The sequence below is a fragment of the Centroberyx gerrardi genome, chromosome 2 (assembly GCF_048128805.1).
Source record: "Centroberyx gerrardi isolate f3 chromosome 2, fCenGer3.hap1.cur.20231027, whole genome shotgun sequence".
Lineage (NCBI taxonomy): Eukaryota > Metazoa > Chordata > Actinopteri > Beryciformes > Berycidae > Centroberyx > Centroberyx gerrardi.
The window spans coordinates 36,284,897-36,302,285 of record NC_135998.1 but is presented as its reverse complement, the minus strand read 5'-3'; the positions used below and the strand labels follow the sequence as shown (position 1 = coordinate 36,302,285).

Below are 17,389 nucleotides of genomic sequence, written 5' to 3'. Positions count from 1 at the left end.
GATCCATATTGTTGCTGTAACCTCACTCTCTGTTTACTCTCAGCTCTTTTATATTTTCATACAGAACATATTTATTCTTTCTGGTAAATTTTCATATTGTAAATATTTTGAATTGATTCTTTGTCTCAATAAGATCCACTGCTGTTATTTTGGAATAAATATTGGTCATACTTTTATACATATTTCTATTCAACGTGTTGTGTTTATATAAACTGGTTTTAATAGATTCTTACTAGATTATATTTTTCTTTGCCGGATCCTGTTACTGTTTACTGATTTCCCCACTGGATCAATAAAGTTTTGTCTAATTTCATTTTATAATTAGTATTATTCTCTGGATCAGGATTAAGGATCAGGATCAGGATTAATGATCAGGATTAAGGTTCAGGATTAAGGGTCAGGATTAAGGATTTATTACATTTGACACCAGTCCCGCCTGCCCCCAACATCCAATCAGATTCCTCCAGAGCTACATAAGGGATATGATGTCATTGATCAGTATTAGCTCTCTGGTCTCTAGATGTATTATGAATAGTCTTCAGTATTCATGTTAGTGTGGCAATAATATAATTTATTAAACCGTCAGATGTGGCTCTGCTTCAGATTCTCACTCTTTACTGGGTTGGCTTTGAGAACTCACTGAAGTGGCCCAAGCCTTGAAACCAGGATCATCATCATCATCATCATCATCATCATCACATTGATTCATTCAAACTGCATCATATCCATCACATCAGAGCTGGACTGTGAGGAACATCTGGTCTCAGAGTCTCAGTGAACTTTACATTTCTATCTGTTGTAATTCTACATCTCCTCCTTCAGGCTGAAATAGATTTAACATGATAGTTTTCTTTCAGCTGGATTCACTTTGTCCGTTTGCCTCATGAAAAGAGTTAAGTGTTCCTAATATTTTGTCCGGTCTGTGTACATGTCCACATGTCACCAGAGGGGTCAGAGGTCAGAGGTCAGCAACCTTTTACATGACAAGCAGCTGCTGATCTCACTGAGCTAGAAGCAGCTGAGAAGCTTCATCCATCACATTATTTATTTCAGAGTTGAAACTGCTGATGATAACTGTGTGTGTGTGTGTGTGTGTGTGTGTGTGTGTGTGTGTGTGTGTGTGTTGGTCCCTCCCTGTCCCTCAGAGTCAGAGTCTATCTGCCTCCTAGTGGCCGTTAGGAGACTTTCACTCTCTCACAGTTGAAACTGCTTGTTGGAAAAGATGAAGACCAAACAATGTTCATTTAGGAGAAACTTTAATTCTGACAAACAATTACAGAAAACTAGATAGAAGTTTAGCTTGGAATGATGAGATGACAATAAAATACCAAATGTTGCTAAAGAAAGATATTTCAACCTGTCAATCATCAACAACAGACTCTAAGATGAACAACCAGAACTTGATTCTGTCTGGTTTCATTTCTCATTCATTTCATTTTCATAATAAAATGTCCATGTTCTTGTTGTTAAAACCCTGTTCAGTTACCCAACACACACAATACACTCTATTTAGTAAAGTGTGTGTGTGTGTGTGTGTGTGTGTGTGTGTGTGTGTGTGTGTGTGTGTGTGTGTGTGTGTGTGTGATCCTGTACAGAGTGAACTATCATCTCAGCAGCTGTGTTTGGTCAGCAGTGTGAGTGTTTCTCTCTCCCTCCTCTATCTGACAAGAGACACTGAGGAACCAAGCCCAACCCCAAACCCAGGGTAGAGTGGTTCAGTGAATGTGGAGTGGAAGGTGTGGATGTGGATCAGTGTGTCAGAGGAAACTCTGTAGAAGGACAGAGAGCCAGCGGGCCAGTCCAGATACACTGCTACTCTGTTAGAATCAGAGGAGGAGAGGGAAGGTAAGACTGTTTCTCTGTTATTGTGCCAGACAGAGTAAGTGTTACCACAGCAGGACAGACTCCAGGACTTTTCATTCCCTCCAAGCCAGCAGTCATCACCCCTTCCTCTCCTACTGATTCCTCTGTAAGTCACTCCTATATGAACCGTTCCTTTCCACTCGACCTCCCAGTAACAGCGACCAGTCAGACCATTTCTACACAGCAGCTGAGGCCAGTAGTCAAATCTCTCTGGGTGATCAGGATATGGCTGCTCCTCTGTCACCCTCGTCACCCTTCTGTTGTCTTCAGACAGGAAGAGGTCTCTGTTCACTGTGTTTGGGTCCAGTGTGAGTTCACAGGCATCTGATGAGAGAACAAGACTCAATACAGCAGCAGCTTCTCATCTAATACACCTGTTGTGTTTATTATTGGTTGATTTATTAACAGATTGACTGTTCATTTCTTCAGTTTCATGATGACACATTTTGTCAGCCATCTTTCTTCAGAGTAGGATTTGAATGAATAGATGTCACACATGAGCTTTCTATTTAAATAGAAACTGAATGTGCTGCTTTGTTTTCATGAATCAAACTAAATACACACTTACACTTCCTCAGACCGGGTTTCAACCACCGCACTGCATCATGGTCCACACTGGGGGGGGGGGGGGGGGGGGGGGGGGGGTAAATAAAGTCAGACAGCATAATCTCTTTGATAATGAACAAATAACCTTCATAACCTTCCATATGAGTGATTTTCCAGACGCCGTCACTCATATCCTTCATTCAACATTAAACAATATTCCTCAGCTTCTCAGCAGCTCCGTTCACACTGAATTTATGAATCAGAGTGAATGTTCATATGTTGGTACAGACTGGAGCAGAGCGGAGTAAAACGACCAGACTCAGTCTGTACGGTAACAGGAGTCACTCCACTCCTGTAAATAATGTCTGTAACCATAGTAACGTTTACTGCAGACCAATATGGCGGCTCCCATCGCCTGTGTTTTCAGTTTACTGGACACCAGTAACACCAGTAACCAGAGGCGTCAGTTTATCCATCAGATTTGAATAAACCTCCACCGACAGCGGCGTGGTTTCTCTTCTTCCACCTCATGAACTCGATACTTTAAAGAGACGCAACATTCGGCCTCAAGACACAGAACTGGTGGAGCGACTGCAGTGTTGAGGAAACAGACTGATAGAAAATGTGAGAATGTCTCAACTCTTCCCTCCGTCTCTTTCAAATGAACGATGATAAAGTTACGTAACGTAACGAGCGTCGAGCCCGACGTCACGTAACGAGCGGCTGTCCGGTCCGGTTCCGGTTCACGCTACTCGGACCGACCGAATCCGCTCTCGGGTTCGGTATCGACACCTGAATGTTTCAGGTAGTGAGTTCGGTCGTAGAAAGCTTCGCTCTCCTTAATAACCGAACCGTGTGCGAACCGAACGGGACGAAGCTCCAATGAGGAGCGACGGCCGTATTTAGCCGCGGCGCGGACGCGGCCGGTCCGACGGAGAAAACGCGCGCGACTCTCGGCCTTCTAGCGGACGTCGCCTCTCCATACCTGAGAGAGTCCGGTCTCCGGTGTGGATCCTCCAGTCCAGCAGAGAGCAGCTTCACTCCTGAGGCTCCTGGATGATTGTAGCTCAGGTCCAGCTCTCTCAGATGGGAGGGGTTGGAGCTCAGAGCTGAGGCCAGAGAAGCACAGCCTTCCTCTGTGAGCAGACAGCCTGACAGCCTGCAAACACACACACACACACACACACACACACACACACACACACAGAGACACACACACACACACACACACACACACAGAGAGAGAGAGAGAGAGAGACACACACACACACACACACACACACACACACAGCAACATGTTACATTTTCTTCAGTGATGTATAGTTTGTAGTTCTGGGTGATAAAACAATATTGATAATTATCTTGATTCAATTTTCCTCGATTTCAAAATAAAAGCATCTTGATAATTTTCAATAATATTGATCACAGCAGAGTTTCTCTCTTAAAACAGAATTCTGGTTATTTTCAACCTGGACCTTGTTTTCCTAGTTTTAGTCATGAAGATTGATGGATTCAACATTTCATCACTTCCTTCACTGTAGAGTTTTACGTAGCTTCAGTTAAATCAATATTCCACTTAGTTTCAACATGAAGTTATTGATTTGAAAAGCAGAATATAATCTACTGACCAAGACCAGATGCAGCTGGACCAGTTTGTAGTTCAGATTTTTACTTCCCATTCATTTGAATGGAAACTGCCATTGAACACGTTGGTTCAGGACAGATTCAACAGCAGATCCTGCTGCTGTGATTTTTAATTGACGTTTGCTTCGACTATTTAGTTGAAAGGATGGAGTCGCACACGATGGAAAGTTACTTTGTTAAGCACTTATTTTATTTCATAGCAGAACGCTTTCGGCCCTCCGGCTTTCATCAGTGTCTGATAGTAACTCATCTTTTTCCTCTATATGTAGGGAAACTTAATTGTCACAGGTGTGTGGAAAGACACAGGTGATGTCATCATCTCAACATGATCTTGTTACAACACTGAATCAACAAAATAAGAGGCTTCAAAGTATTTCATAAATGCAGACACCGCTTTCAAAATACCTCTACCATTTTGACATGAAGGATCTGATCCCCATAATAAGAATCATTATGTGAAGGTCTTGCTTTGTAAGTCCCTGGTGTTAAACTAAACTCCAACATGTGCTTCCTGATGTCGCCACCAGGGGGCATTGGTGTTATTTACATTGTTAAACGTGTACAAAAAACATGTCGTCCATGTCGCCCTTTAATTCTTAACGAGCGCCCCCGGTCGCGGGGGCAGCTGACGCCATCTTGCAGCAAAATCGCGATGGAAGATGGTCTATTTATAGAATATATGAATGTTATACTGTTTTGAAAACATGGGGTCTTCAGCTTTCAGAATCTGTAAACCAATTGTATGTTGACCAAACTATGTCTTATTACAAAGTATTTTAACAATGAAGTCGTACAAATATAAACTTCGTAAATATAAGAGCAAGTTGTGATCAAAAGATCCGGGATAATTTTCTCGTCAGTCTACAATAACATGCTTGGTATCGCTGGAAAGTAGAAATTCCGAGCTTTCCAATGACCCTAAACGCACCACGAATTCGAACGATACATGTCCGCCATTTCCGGGGAAAAGTAGCAGTCAAAATTCACATTTTATAGTCATACTGACAAAAATCTATGTTCTTGCCAAAATATTTCACCAAAGCTTATGTTATTTTAGCCAAAAACGTCAGATTTTAGTTACTCACGTTTCTACCGTAAGTTTGAGACTGTTTCTGACTCACAGCGATCTTCCAGCTCTCCTCACCAGCCATTTTGGTCCAAACTCTATGGAGCTCTATGGAGGGAGCTCAGGCTTTCGTCACCATCTGGTGGCTGTATCGAAGTACTGACACCAATGAGCCTTATACCATTGGATTCGTCTGACTGAGCTGAAAACAACGATAGGTCACGTGTGAGGAAAGACCCCAGCGATCTCCATAAATCTGCCTGTATAGAATGGAGCTCTGTGGCCCATATATGAAGATTCAATATTGATCAATATTCATTGTTTTTATTACTATTTCAATGTTTTTGGGAGATTTATGTCATTTGTAACATGGCTATGTTGAAATAAATAGTGTTTTGAAGTAAAATTCCCAGTAAACAGTCAACATGTAAACAGTAAACATGGCCAAAACATGGAGACCGCCTGAGTATATCTTTATAAATTGTATCATAAATGTTGTATTTTAGTGTATTTTCATCAAATTTACAGTTACAGTTGTAGTCAAAGAGTAGGAGAAGACATTCAGTTGCATCATTATCTATGGGATCTTGGTTATAATGGTGATATTGCCTTTTAAATTTAGATTATATACTAGGCGAGGATGAAAATATTATTTTTTTCCTTTATTGCATCTCCATTTACTCTGGAATGGTAATAGATATAGGTTTACTTACACTGGATTCATATTCCTTAGCTTCTTACCTATCAAAGGAGACCAGAAATATACATACAGGCCTTATGGTTGAGGAGCTATTCATGATTCATTTCGGGCAGGAGGCCTGAGAAATAGGCCTAGGGTTGAAGAGTATTAAGATGATACAAAATATCAGAAAACAATATATATACTGTATATGTCAAAAAACGATGGGATCTCTGCAGACATCAGGTGGTCAGCCGTTCATAAATCAGACATACCAACAGTCTCTAAGTTTCAACATTCGGCTACTATATTCACACGGGAGCCCGACCTCAAGAGTCGTTCATTCATAAAAACACCGTCAGATTGCATTCCTCGTTCAACCCATTAGGATGCAATGCATTTAAGGTATGTATCCAGAAACATTCCCTTTTCAATAAGGCATTTTCCTTGTTACCCCCTCTGCGATTCAACCTTACTTTCTCAATGCCTGTACATTTGAAGTCCTCCAATCTGTGTCCTTTATTTAAAAAGCGTCTGGCAACTGGGGAAGTGATGTCTCCTCTCCTGATGCTACTTCTATGTTCCTTAAGTCTGACGTTAAGCTTCCGTGAGGTTTGAGCGACATAGTATTTATTGCATTTACAAAAGAAAAGATATATAACATTGGTAGTGTTGCATGTGATGAGTGATTTTATCGTGTTGATTGATAAACCTGTTGGTTTTCACCATATTATTACAGGAAGTACATGATCTGCACATTCTTTTCAACTTATATGATCTAATAACTGGATACCGCACCGAACAGTCTGAGCGCAGCGGCCGTACTACGATTACATGTACTGCTATTTACAACCAAACAGCATCTTTACTGACAGGAGAGAACACAGCGGAGGGATACCATGTAGGAGAGATAGTTCCTGTTTGGGAGACCGGATCTACTTTATTTTTAAATACTCATTTTAGTGTGAACCAAGAACAGAAATGCAATGGAACTGCGGACCAGTTGCTGCTTTATTGTCTTCCAGCAGGATCTGTTGTTGAATCTGTTCACCAACGTGTTCAATGTCAGTTTTCAGGAGGTTTTCTCCTCATTCAAACTCTACAAACTGGTCCAGCTGCATCTGGTCCTGGTCAGTAGTTTATATTCTGGTCTTCATGGCGGTCAGGTGCTGAATAACCCCCATGTTAAAACTAAGTGGAGTATCGCTTTAAACAGGAGCGCTGCTGTCCAACACACACACACACACACACACACACACACACACAGCAAACACACTCTCCGGCAGCTGGAGCCAAAAGTGATGAAAACACAGAAACACTCTGCAGTGAAACGTCTTTAAACAGCTGCGACTGAACACTTATGATGTTTCACTTATAATAGTCCATTTGATATTTTTTAGGTTGCTCACACACTTCCTTGTTTACTTCACTGGCTGCTGGTTTTCTGCTGCGTTCAGGTCAAACTGGAAGAAGAACGGCTTCACTGCTTTGTTTCATTATTGTTATTTAAATATTATATGAGGTTATAGTGTTGAAAATGCTTATATTAGTTTCATTCTGGCAGTAAAGAATGTTTTAAATGAAAGTTGACTGATCTATTCAACTTTTATTCAGGAGCCAAATTAACCCTTTAAACTCGACAGAAAAAATGATTTTAAATATTGTGATAAAACTCGACATCGCCATTTTTATTGTAATAACATTTTCAGCTTCATCACCCAGCACTAATAGTTTGTTATTTATTGTTTATTTTGAGCTTTTGCAGCTTTTGAACAGGTTTTCTGAAAAACAGATCGTAGCTCTCAGTGGAAACTCTTTGTTTAAAAACAGTTACATGTTGGATTTTCTCATTAATAAACTGCTCTGAAATCAGTTATTATAATATTATAATATATTATAATATATGATATGTCTCCAATATTAACAGCTGACCCCAGGATCAGGTTTGTGTTTTCATTTCAGTTCTGGACTCAGTTTGACAGAATCTGACAAGTCCTTTACTTCAGGTTTCACCAACAGAGGCAGTGAGGAGAGAAATAATGAAATATTCTCTCAGAGGAGAGAAAGTAGAGCTGAATGTTGGTTTCTCAGCTGCTTTCAAAAACCACATCAGCAGGAAAATGACAGTTCAGGTATTTTCTCTGACATTAATGTGCATGTAAAGCAGAATTTAAACGGTCTGTTGAACAGTAACAGTGATCCTGACCTGAGAGTCTCCAGTCTACAGTGTGGACTCCCCAGTCCAGCAGAGAGCAGCTTCAGTCCTGAATCCTGCAGGTCGTTGTTACTCAGGTCCAGCTCTCTCAGACTAGAGGACTGGGAGCTGAGACCTGAGGCCAGAGCTTCACAGCTTCTCTCTGACAGCTGACAGACACTCAGCCTGAAGGACAAGAAGACATGTGGAAATGTTACTCTGTTATATTTAATGTCATTATTGTATTATTTCTACTGACAGACTGTATTGATGAGGCCTGGTCTAAAGCAGGTCCCAGTGTGTTTGCATGGTGCTGTATACTGAGCTGACTGGAGCACTAACACTGACAGGGAAACTGGTTTGATTCCCACTGGGCCGCCCATGCTAACAATGTATTCACACATGGTGCTGTAAGGTGATTGGATAAATAAATCCACCAAATGGCACATGCTTTGTTACGCTGCACAACGAGCCATAAAAAAGAAAATAAAGTGGATAGAAATTAGGAAACACTTTAAAAACAAGTGGATTTAAATAATAATATAAAATATAAACACGAGAAACAAGATGAAGAAGTGAGGAGAGACAAAAAAGATTACACAAAATGACACAAAAGCAAGTCAATAAAAGTGTGTTTTACAAAGAGTTTTAAAGATGATAGTGAATCTGCAGCCTCAGTCCCTCAGGAAGGCTTTCCACAGTCTGGAAGCCCTGAGGACTAAAGTGAAACCACCTTCAGTGTTGAGTCTGGACTGAGGGAAAGTCAGGAGGACCTGAAGATCTCAGCTGGCTCTCAGCTCACAGGGAACTAAGAGCTCCACAGTGTAATTCAGGACCAAAACTAGCCTGCTTTAAATGTGTTCAGTGACATTTTAATATGAATTCTCTATCTAACTGGTAACCAGAGGACAGATGTTAAAACTGGGCAGATGATGATGTCACCTTCCCACTGGTTAAAATCTAGCTGCTCTATTCTGAAGCAGCTGGAGATGTGACAGTGAATTATGGCTGAGAGGAACAGAGAGAGGTGCAGTAATCTAATGACAAGATATCAGAGCATGGATGATCTTCTCTCAGTCACTGAGCTTCACTGCTGTGTATATGAAGCTGGATCAATAAAACTCAAATCCTCATGTAAAACCTGCAGGGCGACCTTTGCAGATTCAGGAGTCCTGTTTTGAGAGAACGGACCTTAGTTTGGAGAAATGTGTCGAATCAACTGAGAAAAACTGTAAACCGATTTTACCTGAGAGTCTCCAGTCTGCAGTGTGGACTCTCCAGTCCAGCAGAGAGCAGCTTCAGCCCTGAATCCTGCAGGTTGTTGATACTCAGGTCCAGCTCTCTCAGATGGGACGGGTTGGACTTCAGAGCTGAGACCAGGACTTCACAGTGAGTCTCTGACAAGCTGCAGCCACTCAATCTGAATAAAGAATAAAGCATGTAGCTATAAAATAAAATATTCCTGAATGCTTTCAACAATCCAGTGTTTCATAATCCAATGGACTTCAGCATGTTGTCAGTGTGGATCAGCATCATGTCGGCCTCATAGAGTCTTTCCATCTGAAACCAGACAGGCTGTCACACCTCTGTCTCAGGATTGGTCCATTTTCCTTGAACACGTTCTATAACCGACCAGATGAATAAATCTGCAGTTTGGGCCCTGAATGCCAAGTAGTTTCAAATAAATAAAGGTTTAGTTAAGGTCCAGAATCCACAGAATCTACATCAAAATATGCATTAAAGTGGAGTGGAGTTATGATAGAACAATTAGTTTTTACCATGAAGGAATTTCATCAGGAAGATAAAATGTTGCACACATTAACTCCATACCATCATGCTTAAACTGTGAAAGATACCAGAGTGTACTAATATGGAGACACGTGACCTTTTATCCCTGAAGATACACAAAAGAAAATATCTTTATTACATTGTGTATCCATAGTTGGATCAATACCTGGGTGATTATGTCTCTATACGTTCTGGGTAATTACCACAATAAAAGTCTGATCTTTAATTCCTTTATTGCCTCCAACACTTTCACATCAAAGTTTTGCCCCCAATAGATGGAGGCCATTTTGGAGCCATTTGGACTCCTGTATCTTTAAAACTATGGAGAATATAATCAACAAAGTTCATCGTTATTCATTTGAATACAAAAGGATTGTGTGAAAACAACATGAGGAATTTGAGATCTAAGCCTCTAAAACCAGATCCTGTCTGATTTCAGATGGATCGACTCTATACAGACGTCCTCAAATTACAATATTCATATAATATTCATATCAGCACATTATTAAATATGATGTCTGACCTGAGAGTCTCCAGTCTACAGTGTGGACTCTCCAGTCCAGCAGAGAGCAGCTTCACTTCTGAATCCTGCAGGTTGTTGTTACTCAGGTCCAGCTCTCTCAGATGGGAGGGGTTGGACTTCAGAGCTGAGACCAGGACTTCACAGTGAGTCTCTGACAAGCTGCAGCCCCTCAATCTGAATAAAGAATAAAAGAGGGTTGGACTTCAGAGCTGAGACCAGGACTTCAGAGCTGAGACCAGGACTTCAGAGCTGAGGTCTCTGAGAGTTCACAGCCAGAAAGTCTGTTTACAGATTTAATGTAAAATGAGAGATTATCAAAGCAGAGCTGAGACTAGCATACCAATCAAAACTTAAACAGCATACTGCTACTACTACTACTAATAATAATAATAATAATAATAATAATAATAATAACAATAATAATAATAATAATAATAATAATAATAATAAGGACAATAATTTGTATTATAGAATTTGAAATTTCCCAAAAGTTTAAAAAAAAGAATGAAAAATGATAGAGATTTCAGCCTGAGCTCCACAGGCAGTTCAGTTCAACTTCTGGTAAAACAACTCAGTAAAACAGCCTGACACCATTAGAGTCCAGCTTCACCACAGATTTGGTTGGGGTTTAGTTACTTTTAAGGTTTTGAGCCTACAGCATTAAATTCCAACTTTCCGAGTCATATTTCCCACTTTGCTGGCTCGTTCATGTCGCTCTCTGTAATTCTGATATTTCTGACATGAGCTGAAGGCAGGAGAAGACGAGGGGAATCTTTCATAGATATTACACCAATAAAGAGTTGAACTAGACTAAAGAATGAAACTCAGGAAACAACCGATCTGTTAGATCAGTAACTGGAATGTGAAACTGAACCTGGAACAGTAATGACTTTACTCTGTTACAGGAAAAAGTAATGTGATTACAGTGACACATTACTTTGTAATGTGTTACGCCCAACACTGTACCACTGCTATGTAGAACAACAGTTAATAGTGTGTATGTTTGAGGAACTATAGATCTTTATTGTAATTCTGATGGTGTCAGGTATGAAGGTCGCTCTACACTGTTCTATACTGTTGGTATTCACATCAGGACTAACCGACTAACCTTCCTGCAGTTCCTCACAGCTGGGATCAGTCTCCATCGTCCCTCCTCTGATGTGTTGTAGGCCTCCAGGTCCAACACATCCAGAACCTCCTCTGACATCTGCAGCATGTAGGCCAGAGCTGAGCAGTGGATCTCAGAGAGTTCCTTCTCTGATCTGGTGTCTGACTTCAGGAACTGTTGGATCTCCTGATGTACTGACTGGTCGTTCATCTCCATCAAACAGTGGAAGATGTTGATGCTTCTGTCAGGAGAGAGACTGGAGGTGTTCATCTTCTTCAGGTTGCTGATGGCTCTCTGGATGCTTTCTGGTCTGCTCTCTGTCTGACCCAGCAGGCCTCCTAAGAGTCTCTGGCTGGACTCCAGTGAGAGGCCATGAAGGAAGCGGACAAAGAGGTCCAGGTGGCCATTTTTACTCTTCAGGGATTTGAACATGGCTGTCTCCAGGAAGACATCCAGGGATTGTTCACCGTCTTCAGATCTACCTTCTCTTCTATCTCTTCTATCTTCTCCCAGGAATGTCTTCAGTACCTTCTCTTCCCTGTTTGTGTAACAGTGGAACCTGTAGACAGCAGCCAGAAACTCCTGAATGCTCAGATGGACAAAGCAGAAGACCTTGTCCTGGTACAGCCCACACTCCTCTTTAAAGATCTGTGTGAACACTCCTGAGTACACTGAGGCTGCTCTGATATCGATGCCACACTCTGTCAGGTCGGCTTCATAGAAGATCAGGTTGCCTTTCTCCAGCTGCTCAAAAGCCAGTTTTCCCAGAGAGAGAATCATCTTCCTTCTCTCTGTATTCCAGTGTGGATCTGTCTCAACTCTCCCATGATACTTGATGTTCCCCAGTTTGGACTGAACCACCAGGAAGTGGATGTACATCTCAGTCAGGGTCTTGGGCAGGTCTCCTCTCTCACTGGTTTTCAACACATGGTCCAGAACTGTAGCAGTGATCCAGCAGAAGACCGGGATGTGGCACATGATGTGGAGGCTTCGTGAAGTCTTGATGTGGGAGATGATTCTGCTGGCCTGCTCCTCATCTCTGAATCTCTTCCTGAAGTACTCCTCCTTCTGTGGGTCAGTGAAGCCTCTCACCTCTGTCACCATGTCAACGCACTCAGGAGGGATCTGATTGGCTGCTGCAGGTCGTGTGGTTATCCAGAGGCGAGCAGAGGGAAGCAGTTTCCCCTTGATGAGGTTTGTCAGCAGCACATCCACTGAGGTTGACTCTGTAACATCAGTCAGGATCTCGTTGTTCTGGAAGTCCAGAGGAAGTCGACACTCATCCAGACCGTCAAAGATGAACACAACCTGGAACTTGTCAAACCTGCAGATTCCTGCTTCTTTGGTTTCAGTAAAGAAGCGATGAAGAAGTTTCACCAAGCTGTACTTTTTCCCTTTCAGCAGATTCAGCTCTCGGAAAGTGAACGGAAATGTGAACTGTATATCCTGGTTGGCTTTGTCTTCAGCCCAGTCCAGAGTGAACTTCTGTGTTAAGACTGTTTTCCCAATGCCAGCCACTCCCTTTGTCATCAATGTTCTGGTTCGTTTATCTCTTCCAGGTAAGGGTTTAAAGATGTCTTCACATTTGATTGGTGTTTCTGTTCTCTGGTTTCTGGATACTTTTTCAATCTGTCTGACCTCATGTTCATCATTGACCTCTCCACTCTCTCCCTCTGTGATGTAAAGCTCTGTGTAGATCTGCTTCAGAAGTGTTGGGTTTCCTGCTTTAGGAATCCCCTCAAACAAACACTGAACCTTCTCCTTCAGATTGGATTTGAGTTGATGTTGACACGCAGCAGGAGTTTCTGAATGAATAAACAACAGATGAAATCAATGAGAGGTGAGTAATGAGTAATGCAAACATTTACTGATAATTTACATATTCCCAACTCCACGGACTCTATTCAGCTCATTACTGGTGGGTGGACAAGCAGGTCCTGACTGGGTGTAAGGTATAAGGTAGCTGTTGTTGAGTCGGTTATTATTACTCAACCATGAGTTTCATGCAACCAATCGGATTCATTAAAGGCTGGTGTTTTTTAATGCATTGCTTACCGTCAACAAATCCTATGAAAATAACAAAATCAGCAATGAATTTGTTTTGCTAACAAGTCTGGTCCATGTAGCGGTGCCCAGTGCAGCCTCATGTCCCAGCAGCCATAGAACTGCATTGTATTAAAAAACTATTAAAACCCGTCACAGAGCCATGCTGCTGCTCTGCAGCATATTTCATCATCACGATGCACCGGGCTGGACGACTTTTTCCTCAAACGACTTAATAAGCCGACCGTAAACACGTTTTCCATCTCAGGAAAGTAGTTCCGTAGCACAGAAAATAGTCCCCGGCGTAATGAAGAATTTGTTCCCATTTGAATTTGATTTGGTAATAACTACAACAGTCTGACTTTTCATGGTAACAGTTAGCGATTTTTAAGATGTAAACTATGTCTTTGTGAGCTGTATTTAAAGGTTTTTAGCTTACAATTGGAGCCAATGACTTCCGGGGTGACGGCTAAAAAGGGTACGTGGGAAGTCAGAAAGTAACGGGAGTACAGCAAACGCATTGTTGATTTTGTTATTTTCATAGGATTTGTTGACGGTAAGCAATGCATTAAAAAACACCAGCTTTATCCTTTAAAGACACATTGACACTGTGCTGATTCCCATAAAGCTCTGCTAGCTGTGCTTTATTGGTTGCACTGACAACTTCTATGTTAACCAAGCAGCTAGCTGCACTCACTTGCTGCTGTTTGTTATGTTCATGTATGTAAACTACTTTGGGGAAAACTTTTCAGACAATACACATGCATTAGTAATGATTGTATAAAAGCCCTGATACCCCTGAGGACCTTCTTTACTGGGATTATGGATCAAGTGGTGATGCAACATGTACAAGGCTGCATCACACTTGTCTTGTAGAAGATACTGTCAGGTATTATTGTTATATCGTGCACAACTGTGATCAGTCTTTGAGCAAGATACTTAACCCCGACCTGCTGCAGAGGCACCGAACTACCTGGCTGACCCTGCACCCCAACTAGAGGCCGAAGTGAGAATTCACCCACTGGGGAATAGGGCTGTGCCAATGATCGCGATTATATGAAATCATGTAATGAATAATCTGACGATTATTTTCTATAATCGTCTGATTCCATAAAGTGCCTAAGTTTCGGTTTGTTTTTTGTTTTCTCTTAAATAAATAAACCCACATAAATAAACCCAAGTGTGTACCTGTCTCCCAAATAGTTTCACTACTCTAACAAGCTTTTAAATTAAAACTCTGCACTGCAGTGAGAGATGAAACTAATATTAACCCAGCACACACTCTTTGAAATGTGCCGACACCAAATAGCCTATCCTTCCTGTGACCGTAGCCTATAACTGCAGTCTGTCATTCCTTAAAGGATCAATAATAATTAGGCTAACGCCTCAACTACACAGCATGCATAAGATTTCTGTATCCAAGCGGCATTTTAAGCTGCTGCACCAGGTCCGTTCTCATTCCGCCGTGGTCTGCGTTAGGGTTAGGCTTGTGTTGCGCCTGTCTACATTTTACCTCTGGGTAAGTGAACAGAATTATGTAGTTTTGCTTAGTTTTCCATGTTATTTTATCTTAGTCAAATAGACTAGGCTAGTGCTTGCTTGTCCCGGTTGCAACCGGTCCCGAAGGAGCAGCGCTCCTGACACAGAAAGATTTTTTTTTGCCCTGAATTCCATGATTAGTTATAATAGTCTTTACAGTAGGCCTATTATCAATATAACACTCGTCTATAATTCCCAACAATATGCTATTAAGGCGTGTGCCTATCGGGCTTAATGCAGGCTATACCGGGACAGTCTGGACCGGAGCACACAACGGCCGCTTCTTTCTTGCGGTTGTTCCCCACTGTGAAGATTTGGTAGGCCTATTTAGGTTAAAATTCTCAAGCGGGTCTGCTATTGTGCAAAACATTATTTCGTTCAATTAAAACATATGCAAACAATTTTTTTTATTAAACCTTAAATAATAGGCCACACAAAGGCTATGTCCACTTTATTGTATCATGCACAGTGCGCAGAAAAAAAAACAAAAGACGCAAAGCCTAAATGATGAAAATCAATTAAAACAAAGTTTTGAAAATTTTTTTTTTTTTTTTTGCATGTGTAGTTGTTTTTGAGTCTCATATTTACCCATCTGTTGCTGATATTCATGTTAGGCTTCCTTCAGTGATGTTTGCATCAGTTTATCTGCAGCCTACATGGTCACTGTTCGTTTATTGCGATGTTGTGGAATATTCCAGCAGGCTGCTCTGCTTGAGAAGGAAGCACGAAAGGCCCCGGGTGTGGATGGAGGCATTTTTGTTGTGCAGAAATGTATTGAGGATGCTGTGGGGTAAGCCCAAACATTATGGGCACGGCGTGATTAAAGGTTGTCATACCATGGTTCCATCACACTTCTGTCTTCGTGCCACGCTCTGTGCGGTTTAGTTAATTTTGTTTTGTCATATCACCATGTCCGACATCTGTTTATAGATGAAGGCTTCTCCGTGGCTATCCATAACCTCGTCTCCAACATTTATTTAAGTCACACTGGTTTATGTATCTTATATTTTGATTACTGACATGATGATAAATTACTATAATAAGCAAAATCTTGTCAGTTATATGGCTCAAATCCAGCTCTGTCCCACATTGGCAGCTTGCTGCGTGCAGCCAGCTGAGCAGCTGCATTGAAGTAAATAGCTGCGTACCCTTCTGACGTGAACAGATGGACCAGAAACGCACTCGTTTATCTGAGCCCTTACACTGTTATATTGTTTACAAAAAAAAAAGAAAAAAAAAAAAGTCAATTAAATCATTGATCGCGATTATTTGTGTGACTGATCAGCTAAAATGTCATAATTGCCACGGCGCTACTGGGGAATCAATAAAGTATATTAAAATCTAAAGAAATTACATAAATACAAATACAATACAATGAACACATACACTCACAAGGCCGCCTGTCTCTCTTCACATCTATTGTCTGGATGTCGGCCAACAAAAGTAGATATAAAAATGATACAGCCTGCACTTTGTATAAATTGTTGGTTTAGTGTTATATAATAAATCATTATATGTGATGCATGATTGCATAAGTTGTATCCTTTTTTCAAATGTCCCTTTTTTTTTTTTTATCTTCCCGTGACTTACCTTCGGGTTCTGAGCTGCTGTCTGACAAACTCTGCACTAGATCATTCCTGTTGATCTTCATTAAAACCTTCTTGGTCACATCCAGAGTGTTTCTGCTGTAGGTCTGCACCATCTGATCCACTGTGTAAAGTCTATTTTCCTTCTCCAGTCGGCTCTTTTTGATGGCTGGGAAACTTTCCAGGCTGTCATCCTGCTGCAGGAACCACTTGAACTTCTCGAACTCTTCTTCTCCCAAATGCTCCAGCGTTTCCAAGAGCTTCTCTTTATCCGTCGCCATCGTTGCTCCCTGGTAAAATCACAGGAAATATTCAACTCCAAGAACAATTATGCAATTTTCCCACAGGAATGACTAAGATTCATCTCTTCGCAAGATCACTTTATCAGCCAGGTCACACAAGTAATCGGTAATGTAATTGGTAATATTTATCCTATTTATCCGTAATATCTAACCTTATCTACCCCTTCATTACAAACACACAGTACCCGTATACATATGCATTTCTTCAGCTAGGTCAGAGTACGGAGTACATGTGGAAAGTCTGTGCTGCCAAGAGGTCAATTTGGAGATCGCTGCATCACAACCAACCCAAACTTTCAGATGTAATGATGTGTTACTGTGCAACAAAACATTGTAATTACGTTTTTGACAGTTAGCCACTTACTTTATTAGGGTGCATAAAAGCTTCACAATTCACAAAAGGTTTTTTTTAGGCATTTTTATGCTTTATTTTGGATAGAGACAGGAAGGTATGGGAGCAGGCACATGGGGGGGGGGGGGGGGGGGGGGCTATGCCCCTTTTCCCTTA

The 17,389-nt window shown here is 41.3% G+C and overlaps 1 protein-coding gene across 1 annotated transcript; it reads right to left on the bottom strand.

The window, feature by feature from the left end:
* Positions 1-1,239: 1,239 nt before the first annotated feature.
* On the bottom strand, positions 1,240-16,980 carry LOC144540918 (protein NLRC3-like). Its single transcript, XM_078286354.1, has 8 exons — positions 16,584-16,980; positions 11,404-13,216; positions 10,304-10,477; positions 9,239-9,412; positions 8,005-8,178; positions 3,395-3,568; positions 2,432-2,478; positions 1,240-2,187 (listed from the first exon to the last, which is right to left on the bottom strand). Exons 1-8 carry the CDS (start codon positions 16,858-16,860, stop codon positions 1,658-1,660), a joined length of 3,363 nt encoding a protein of 1,120 aa, XP_078142480.1. The 5' UTR covers positions 16,861-16,980; the 3' UTR covers positions 1,240-1,657.
* Between the last annotated feature and the right edge of the window lie 409 nt (positions 16,981-17,389).